The 10,217-nt window shown below is 59.9% G+C and overlaps 1 protein-coding gene across 5 annotated transcripts in view; it reads right to left on the bottom strand.

Moving 5' to 3' along the window:
• Positions 1-230: 230 nt before the first annotated feature.
• The window catches only part of RAB11FIP4 (RAB11 family interacting protein 4), a 76,598-nt gene continuing 66,611 nt past the window's right edge, over positions 231-10,217 (bottom strand). For 4 of the 5 annotated variants that reach the window (XM_024736802.1, XM_024736818.1, XM_024736810.1 and 1 more), the window contains exons 5-12: positions 10,052-10,087; positions 8,766-8,865; positions 8,429-8,532; positions 7,187-7,327; positions 5,152-5,233; positions 4,038-4,319; positions 2,780-2,923; positions 231-1,691 (exon numbers count right to left, since the gene is read on the bottom strand). In XM_024736802.1, coding sequence (XP_024592570.1) covers positions 1,575-1,691; positions 2,780-2,923; positions 4,038-4,319; positions 5,152-5,233; positions 7,187-7,327; positions 8,429-8,532; positions 8,766-8,865; positions 10,052-10,087 — 1,006 coding nt within the window. In that variant the 3' untranslated portion in view covers positions 231-1,574. The remainder of the gene's footprint in view (positions 1,692-2,779; positions 2,924-4,037; positions 4,320-5,151; positions 5,234-7,186; positions 7,328-8,428; positions 8,533-8,765; positions 8,866-10,051; positions 10,088-10,217) is intronic. The other variant, XM_024736794.1, reaches the window with a different exon arrangement.

Here is a 10,217-nt window from a genome sequence, read left to right on the forward strand (position 1 = left end):
GCTTAGAAAGAAATCACGAACTCCAACAAGAGCAAACGTTGGCTGGAATGGGATGAACATCAGTCCTGGCCACAGCCCTGCTCTGTGAGTGGGAACACACTCGAGGCCCTAGGTTCCCTCTTCACCCTCTCCTGCCCTCTCTCCTTTGCATACACCCCTCCCCAAGATGCCCAAGCTTTCCTGTTCACACTAGAAGTGCTGAAGGAAACAAGAAACTGCAGGGGGGAAACTAAGACCATACGTTGTTTATATGTATTTGGATTAAGGAAACAATTCACAAGCCATACAAAACTGAGACACATTGGAAAACTCAAAGGGAAGTACCGTATCTACTCCCAGCCACCTAGAACGAAACATCACATGAAAGATCCAGAGGGTGAATTTCCACCATGTGTCACCAGGATGGAAGACTAAGGTTTCCCTGCAACTTCCCCAACCGTCTCTCCCATCAGCACAGCGTTTGTTCCCCTGGCTGAGACCCGAGTACAGGGGTGTTTCTAAAGGCTGGAACACGGGGGCCTCACCACCCAACAGAGCCGAGCCCAGAGCTTGGATTCTGAAAGTCCAAACCCAAGGCCATCACCAGGGACAGGTAAGCAAGGCCCACTTCTAGCCCGAGGGAGCTTTCGAGAGGGTCCATCCATGCCCTCTCTTAAAAGGCATCCACAGGAAAGGATGCTGACAGGGACCTGAGCGTGCTCCCGCCTGAAAATCGTGTCTTTGGTTGCCCAACGCCAACGCGTGCCTTAGACTGACCCCAGCCTCCTTCCCCCTTTCTTTTAACCCTTCATGTACCCAGCTGAACGCTGCTCATTTTTCAGTGTCTTAAAAAACAAAAAAGACAGAGAGGGAGAGGTAGGTGAGCAGGGATGGAGAAGTTTGCGGGGAACTCGCAGGACGCCAAGAACTCTCAGGATGAAGGTCGCCCCCTCCAGCTCCTCCACAAGCCTGAGTCCTTGGGGCGCACTGTGCACAAGCCCCACACGGGCTGCCGGCCGGCGGGGGGGGCTCGCGAGGGGCCCCTACACGTTCCCCCCATATGCTCCTTCTTCCTCTCCGAGCTCAAGCACCTGGGCCTGAAAGGTGGCCGAAGAGGTTGGTGAGGCATTTGAACTCCTGGAAAAGATGGTAATTTTGCTCCCACTCCCAGGGGGAAACAGGGATGCGGCGGAAGATCCTGTCTCACTGGAGTACTTTTTAACCCTGGTCCCCAGAGGTAGAATCATTTTATCCAGTATCTGCAACACAAGCCTCTAGCTCTCATCATTACAGTAACTCCTGACCGCCGACCTCGCCCCCGCCCACCTCGGGGACCCTCTGCCCCACGCAAAGGGACCACAAAGTGCAAGGACGGCTAACAGCACAGATGGCGCCCGCGGCCACGGCCCACGCTCACCCCTTGCTGTGCGCATGGCCTCCCCACATACACACCAGTACACATTACACCACCGTGGCCAGAGACACATTTACAGTGTGCGTGGGAGCCCGGCCTGGGCCGCATCCTCAGGCAGGATCTGGCCCTTGATCCCGGGGTCCAGGGGTCCCGAGGCCGCTCTGCAGCCAGGCCCCTTGTCTCAGTGTTTGATCTCGAGGATGGAGGGATTGTGGTCCAGGATGGCAAGGATAATCTTGTCCATGTACTGCCTCAGCCGGAAGTTGATCTCCTCCTGCTCTTTTAGGGCTTCCATGAGCTGAAGGGAACGAGAAAGAGAGGTCAGAGGCCGGGCCGGGGCTGGGGTGTGGGCAGAGCCAGTGCCCCAAGACCAGCCTCAGCGCTCGGAGCCAGGGCATGAGTCTGGGGCATCACACCCAGGGAGGGTTAAATACGAAGAGGCCCAGGCCACACCCCCAGAGAGTATCATATCACTGGCCCACGGAGGAGTCCAGGTATGGGTGATTTTCTGATAAAGGGAGAGAACACCGGCCAGAGGCATTTATAATCAGGAGTGACATCCAAAGTCCTTAAGACTGCCAGCTGTTTCCTCTGCCTGGAACGTCCCTCTCACCACCCTCCGGCCCTGCCGTTGTCCTTCTCCAGGTCAACTCCTGCCGTGTCCTTTAGGCTGTAACTGAAATGCTGCCTCTGCCTGCAGGCTGGAGGCTGGCGCCCGGCTCACATGGGAGCTCCTTGAGGCCCAGGGGCCAGCTCTTAGCTGTGTGTCCCAAGCACCGGGTAAGGGTTCAGTGACTCAGGAATCGTGCGGAAATCTAATCTGGGTATTTCGGAGGCCTGATCTTTCATAAGCACACCCCAGTGGGGCAGAAAGAGTGGGCTTTGCAGTTAGAGACCTGGGTCCCTCTCCCTCCGTAAGCTGGGTGATCTTGTGTCCTGATCTCCCGATCTGTGACAGGCAAGTGTTCAGAAAGCCTTCGAGTTCTCAGAAAATTAAGTGAAGACATACCGCAAGCAGGTGGCCCAAGAAATGCCAGCGTCCTTCCCCTCTTGACTTAGGGGAGGGGTCGTCCAGCCTCCCCTGGATTATAAGTTGATGAAATCAACTGGCCGTTTCGGCATGTTCCTGGCAGAGCGAAGACTCAAAACCCCGTCCCGCTCCCAAACCCATATGCTCCTCCCACCACGCACAGGAAATCAGAGCGGATTTCACTCCACCTGCAGCCTCCTTGCCCCACCGCTCTACCCTGTCACTCGGGGTCACTGCAGATGGGGACTTCGAGGGGCCAGGCCCTGGGCAGCCTGAGGCTGGTCATCGAGACAGGTGGGATGGGGCAGGACAGATGAGCAGCCAGGCTCCACGGCGAGAGCTGCTGGGCACATCACCTCATCACGAGAGGCCGTGTCTATTTCCGCAGCCAGCGACTGGGCTTTGGTCTGGGTGGCAAAGAGGTTCTTCGCTTCGTAGAGGCTGAGGCTCAAGATCTGCCCGTTCAAGTCGTCGTTCTGGTCCCGCAGCTTATGATTCTCCTGGGGAGGGGGACAAAGGCGATACCAACTCCCACCGGAACCCACTTCTCCCCATCCGCTGCTCCCTGACTGCCACCAGCACCCTCTCCACCCCTTGGACGTGTGTCATGGCCCGTCCAGGACACCCACAGATGACGGGGCGCCTGCCACGCTTGAGGGGAAGGAGAGCCGGGTCCCGGGAGGTCGTGGGGTTCTGAGGAGGAGTTAACAGCCCTGCTCAGGGAGCCAAGTTTCCAGACAGGGGCATGGCTCCAGGCCACCCCTTCCTCCCTGGAAGTGGGTGAGCCAGAAGAGGGGCCCCGCCCACCCAGTGGCTCCTTCTCCAACACTGGCCCTTGGTGAGGAGAAGTGATGCTCTAGATCTCTGGGCTGACAGGTCAGCTCATCTCCGTGGCTCCTCCTGCAGCCGGGCTCAGGAATCCCACTCTTGGGAGTTCTTTCCAGGGGCACCCTCGCTCCTGAGTACAGCAGGCCCAGTACTGTCCTGCCCAGACCCTGGTGACCAGCCCTGCACTCCAGCTTTTGCCTCAAGGCTCCTAACTGCTCACACTTGGGGCCTAGGGCGCCCCCTCATGGCTGAGAAGGGCTGGGGTTTAGGATTGCTGTGGGAGCAGAACCTCCAGCACCTCTGCTTCCAGGGGTCAGTTGGGGGGTGGTCAACTCAGAGTCCCTGGGTGTGGGCTTCCCGCACCATCACGCCCTCGCTGGGTCACTGCCCTACCCTGATCCCGCTTCCCCCACCCCCAACTGGTCTCCAATCATGGGAGTGCTCCGGGAAACCATCTGAAACGGAATCCTGGGCGTGGGGTCTGCTCCTGGGAGAACCCAACGCAGCGAGGCACTACTGGGTGGCTGGGTAGAGTCTCCTCCCACACCCCACGCACCCAGGACAGAAGACTGGTGTCTGCTTCTTTTCACAGATGCTGAGCAGAGCCCCTGGGATTTCCATCTGCCTCGGCTGAGCCGTGAGACGGGGACCAGCAGCCCTGACAATGAGGGTGTCGGGAAGTTTTGTCGGGGAAGGGGGCGCTACGGCTCTCAGCCCCTTACAGGAGACCCACCCGGAGGGGACCTGGACACCTTACCCCGTGGGCCAGAGGCTCCCGGGGCCCACCTGCTTGAGTCGCTTGACCTCATGCTCCAGCTCCACCTCTCGGGCCCTGGCATTGAACTCGCCCAGGCTGGAGGACGAGCCGCGGCCCCTGCCCGGCCGCTCGCAGTCCAGCTTGTACATCTGCAGGTGCTCCAGCTCCTTGCGCAAGTCCTCGATGAGCTGCGGGGGCAAGAGGCTGGTTGGGGGGGGGCAGGGGGCGACCATCATGCGCTTGTACAGGTCCATCTCATCCTTGAGCCGCAGGCTGGTGTCCTCCAGCCGGTCGGACATGCGCTGCCGCTCCTGGAGCCGGGGAGACCGGGGCAGGGGGAGAGTTCCCAGGGGGCCCGCTGTGCCTCAGGGCTTTGCTGGGGGCCGGGGCAGCCACCTCAACAAAAGGGCCATCAGATCAGCCCCTTGAACAGAGCCCTCCGAGGCACGGATTAAAGAAATGGCCAGATCCCCTAGGAGTCTAGAGACACAGAAAAATCTCCGGTCTCTGAAGCCCTTCAATGATGCCAGATGGACCCGAATAAGAAGGTAAGACGCCCTGGACTTCCCTGGTGGTGCAGTGGTTAAGAATCTGCCTGCCAATGCAGGGGACACGGGTTTGAGCCCTGGTTCTGGGAAGATCCCACATGCCGCGGAGCAACTAAGCCTGTGAGCCACAACTACTGAAGTCTGTGCACCTAGAGCCCGTGCTGCGCAACAAGAGAAGCCACCTCAATGAGAAGCTGGCGCACCACAAGGAAGAGTAGCCCCTGCTCGCCGCAACTACAGAAAGCCCGTGCGTGGCAACAAAGACCCAATGTGGCCAAAAATAAATAAATAAAATAAATTTTTTAAAAAAGAAGGTAAGACCCCAAACAGAAGCTAACCTCTTTCTTTTTTTTTTTTTTATTATTTCCCCCTGTAATACAAGGAAATAGATACCCACTATAGAAAACTTGGAAAATAAGAAATATGGAAAAATGAATGATTATTCATGTTTGATGCCTTTTTTTTTTTTTTTGGCTACAGCAATTTTATTAGAATTTCAGAAACTAGAAATTAAAGGCCTCCGATGGCCAGTGCAGCCTCTCTGTGGATTTGGCTCAAGACCCAAGTCTGAGCGACGCCTGGACCTGCTGCTTACCTCATCCAGCTTCTCTGTTTGTGACTTCAGCCGAGTCACTGTCGTCCTAAGCTCGGTATTTTCTTCCTCTAATTGCTGCACCCTGGGGAAAGGAGGACAAGAATGTCAAAAATGGAGATTCCCTTACAATTTGACAGTCTGCAGCAATTCTCCGCTCCCTGGAGGGTACATACCAGAAATGAGAGAGAGAAAGAGAGAGAGAGAGAGAGAGAGAGAGAGAGAGAGAGAGAGAGAGAGAATATGAATAATTGTTCCAAATGGTAACATGGCTTTGAGCTTCCTGTCATCCAAGGCAAAATGGTAAAGACCCTGAGTTATTATTATTTTTGGATAAAAGGAAACACTCATTTGTGAATGAATAGGAACATAAGGTTCTTTCTGCATACTGCTTAGGGCCTGAAACACCCCCGGGGTTGGGGAGGGGGTAGGCAGTGGTATTCTTCTGCTAATGGAGAGAGTCCTCCTGTGGCATCTGGGGCAGGGCCCTCCCGTTAGGATTCACCATTGGAAGGCAACCTTCTCCCCCGCATCTCCCCCAGGGCTCTGCCCTCCAAGCGCTCGCTGCAGCGGCCTCTGACGCCCACGGGCAGTGGTTCCTCTGTGTTAACGTTCACCAGGGACTGTCCAGGTCAGTTTTCAGTGACCCAGAACAGTGCTGGGCCATTTCTGGTAGGGCATTCCCTCTCCTTCCCACTGTCATGTCGTCCTTCATGGAGAGAGGGCTTCCTGGCCCCCGCTGCCCTCTGGGCTCCCCAGGAGAAGCCCCTGGGCCAGGGCCTAAAGGGGATTTAGACCACCCCCCCACCCCCCGACGAGGCCACCTCTCTTGAGACTCTGGGAGTGCTGCCTGCAGCGTCTGTGGGAACAGCGCCCCCTGGAGTTGGACAGGGGCACGGGTTAGGGGACAGTGCTCGGCCTCGGCCCTGGTCCGCACCCCCAGGTCTTCTTCTACCACCTGTGTCCCAGCCACCTCTCCCAGGCCAGCCGACCGGCCGGCTGTCAGAAGCAGGCAGAGAACGTGATGCTTAATGAGGTACCTGCCTCATTAAGAAACAGATGCAAAACAGCAGCTTCTAGAACACCCGTGGAAACGTAAGATGAAGCCCCGGTCGATAAAGGGGACAAAGCGGGTCTCAGGCACCGGGGAGCTGGGAGGTCTCACCCAGCTGCACAGGGGTCCGGCCCACCAAGCTCCTTTGGGCCTGCTTGACCTCAGCAGGCAGGGGACCACCTGCCTGCCAGCTGTGAGGTGCAAGGAGGGAGCCCACCTCCCAACCCATCCTCCGCCCCGGCTGGACCTGTCAGACTCGAGAGGCTCAGCTCAGAGACCGGGGCCACAGGGGGCCTGAGAAGAGCAGGGGTAGCCATCCTCTCTGCCAGGGGCCCAGGTGGCCTCCCTGGCCTGTGTCGGGGGAGGGCCTTGGCATCATCAGAGCCCTCACCTGTGTGCAGTGTTCTGACGTGCATCAGCCGACCTGCCTTCCTGGTCACTCTCCAGGGAGGGCTGACAGATGGATACCGAGGCCCAGAGAGTGACCGAGTATGTCCAACATCATGGAGCTAACGCGTGACCAAGCCAGACTCCCAGGCCCGTCCTCTCCCTGCCTGCTGCAGGTTCCAACAGCCATACCCCAGGCCCAGGAGCAGCCCTGCTTATCCTTGGTCCCTGGGGCCTGGGGTCCGTGCACCCAGTGTTCAGGGTCGGGAAGAATCTGACAGCAGGGGGCGCTCCAAGCCTGGACATCAGACCCAGTACAGGACTCAGGGTGAGACCACTGTGTGTGCTTTTTTTAACCTATTCTCCTATTGATAGACATGCGTCGTTTCCAGTTGTACCTACTATGAACATTCTTTTACCTGCTTCCTAGAGAACACAACCATGTGTTCAAGTATCAAAAGTAGATTTACAGGAGGCTTCCCCTTGGGGCTCAGTTTTCCCATCCATACAATGGGAACAGCACCCGCCCACAGGGCAAGAGCTGGGCTTGAGGGCGCATCAGAGGGCGGAGGGCACTGGGCCACCCCGCGGGCCCACCTGGTGTTCAGCAGCTCGATCTCCGTGCTGCGCTCCCGTTCCAGCTTGCTGTAGGCCTCACGGTGGCGCCGAACCTCCTCCTCCAGGGCCTGCTCGGCCGTGGTCTCCTGATCCTTCACCATCTCCTCCAGTTCGTGCACCCTGAGGGGAGGGGCAAGGACTCCAGTGCAGGGCAAGCTCTTGTGGCCTGACTCTCCTCCCCCCAACCCAGGCTGTGACCACCGGGAGCCCCGGACCTCAAGACCCTGACACCCCGACTGTGGGCCGGCAGCTCTGCTGACAGATGAACGAGGGACCCCACAGCAACTAAGGAGAGGTGTGCCAGCCACACCCGCCACCAGAGCTGGGAGCGGGCGGCCCTGGCAGTTGAAGGGGTTCTGCCAGGGCGGGCACAGAGAAAGGCCGCCTCACCACAGTGGATCAAACAGCCCTCAGGCCTCACCTACTCCTTTTGCTCCCTTCCTTCCCGGCTGGTGCCCCTCTGATCAACAGCTCAGCTCGCTGGGCACCCTGACCGCAAAGACAGGCACATCCTGGCTGGTGGTGAGCCTGCCAGAGCCGGGTAAGGCCAGGCCCCACTGTGGACATTGTAACCCACTACTGGCGGCCTGGTTGGTATATCAGTGTGGGGCACCTTTCACTGGCAACAGCCCCTCCGTGGAGCTGAACTTCTGGGGTGTACAAGAGGACTCATCTTTGGGCCCTACGAGGTTGAGGACCAGACCCTGGACGGGGATCAGTTTACCAAGCTTTATGCCATCCTGTGAGGACTACACCATACACGCACCACCGCACTGAGTCACGTTCAGTGGGCCTCTGTTGGGCGGAGGGCGCAGCAATGCCTGGACCCTTCCCCACTGGTGGCAGGTGTGAACCCCCAACTCGCACCAGCCTCTCCCTCTGCAGAGCTTGTCCCCCAGAAGGGAGGTCAGGCTCTCATCGTTGTGGGACAGAGAGAGACAGGAAATGGATCCCAATTCTTCCCTTTCACCCGAGCTGGGGCTGCAGACTTGGGGGGCCGAGGTCAAGCTCTGCCTGTCTCCCTGTCCCCAAAGACCTGTCCTCCTGGGCGCCCAGCGTGGGCAGGGCCCACAGCCAGGGGCTGACGTATCACAGAGCCTCAGAGCTAGAAGGACCTGCAGGTTACCCCCCCACACACACCTCACTCCGCCCAGCTTCTCCTGGGGGCTCAGCACACGGCCCACCCTCCGCGCCCGCGTCCCAGCCGAGGCCGGGCCTCACCTGTGCACCAGCTGTGTGTTCTCCTGCTTCAGCTTGCTCTTCAGGTCCCCGTTGCTCAGGCTGTCATTCTCCAGCTCTGTCACCTTCTTCTCCAGAAAACTCACCTACCGTAGGGGGGCAGGGGTGGGGTGGAGGAAACCTCTAAGTCCACAGGACTGAGAACTTAGTGGGACTGACGGCTAGGAGCCCCGCATGACTGTGAGTGGAGCCGTGCTGGGACGTGCCCATGTGATCGGGGCCACCTATCCCCGACTCCTGGGCAGGGACAGGGTCTCCCAAGTCCCCTGGCAGCCGTCAGGAGCCCCTCCCCCCACCCCCGGGGCCCGCCCAGGCCCACCTTCTCGGTGATGTCGTTGTCACAGGAGTCGATGCTGTCCCGGAACAGGTCCTCGGTGCTGCCGTTGCTGCTGCTGAAGTTGCTGCTGTGCATGAGCTGCCTGCGCACGGGGGGGGGGGGGCACGTCTGGCTGCAGACTCGGGCTACGGGCTGGGGGAGCGCCCGGGACCCCAGGGAGGGTGCCCTCACCCAGTCAGGGGAGCAGAGTGGCCTGACTTCTGAACTCAAGAGATCATTCTGCTCTGAGGACAGCAGACGGGGCTCCTGAGCCCCAGCAGACATGGCCGATCCATCAGAGCCCTTTCCTGCTGCGTCAGTACGCTGTGCACACCGGTGTTCCAGCCAGCAGCTGCCACAGACCAGAGCTGGTGGAGGAGCCCCCCACCCCCCGCCCCTTCCACCTGGAAAACCGCCCCGGGCAGGCAGCCTGGTACCACAGCCCCGGCAGAGGGCCTGGGCCGCCTGAGACCACCCAGCCGGCTCCCGCTACATCTCTGGGGACCCAGGTGGTGGGCAGGGGGAGGGAGACCCTCCCAGGCTTTGCAGGATGGTAGGACGGTGGGTCGGTGGCTGGGACTGGAAACGGGCACGGCTGTCCAGGTAACTCTTGCCTGAGGCAGAACCCAGCTGCTTCCCCCTCCCAGCCAGCAGCCAGGGTCTCAGCCGAGAGACGGTCCCACCCCAGTTCCTGGACACTGTGCTGGCAGCTCCCAGAGCCCCACCCCAGTTCCTGGACACTGTGCTGGCAGCTCCCAGAGCCCCGGGTGTGGAACCGGGGCGAGTCTGCAGGAGAGCGGGCGCGGGACCCTGGCAGGCCCAGGAGGTCAGCTGTGCAGGATTCAACCTGGAGCAGAGGGACCAGCTCCAGTGGGGACACTCACGCCCCATCCCGGCCAGCGGGAAGCCCAGGGCCTCTGCTGGTACAGCTGCCTGCTCCGGAGCCCAGGGAAAGGCACCGGCAGCCGTGAGGGCAGCTGTGTCTCTCAGGGCACCCCTGGTGTGCCTGCCTGAGGCGGGGGCAACGGAGGGCTTGGAGATGCCGCCCGCTGCCAGAAGGGGCAGAAGGGACGAGGGATGGGGGTGGCAAGGAGGCCGGCCCCGCTTTCTCGCAAGTGGAGCTTCCTCTGCCTGCCCTGCCTGGGATGCCTCATCCCCCTCTGCACGTGCAGACGCACGCAGGGCACTGGCTGGGTCTGGGCTGCTGGCCCGGAGTCGGCCACCCCGTCAGCAGGAGTACAGTGAAAGGGGGCAGCGCTCAACCCGCACGACCCCGAGGGAGGCCTTACCGTCCAAAGGCTGTGCTAGAGATCTTCCGGTTGGGGCTAGAGACAGAGAGTGGGGTGGGGGGAGACAGGGGGAGAGCGGGGGAGAGAGAGGAAAGGATGGTTGAACAGAGAGGCCTTTAGCCCACTCCTTCCTCTGCCCCGGCTGCAAGAGATCACGGTGCGGGCG

This window comes from Neophocaena asiaeorientalis, unplaced genomic scaffold, assembly GCF_003031525.2.
Source record: "Neophocaena asiaeorientalis asiaeorientalis breed wild unplaced genomic scaffold, Neophocaena_asiaeorientalis_V1.1 scaffold129, whole genome shotgun sequence".
Classification (NCBI taxonomy): domain Eukaryota; kingdom Metazoa; phylum Chordata; class Mammalia; order Artiodactyla; family Phocoenidae; genus Neophocaena; species Neophocaena asiaeorientalis.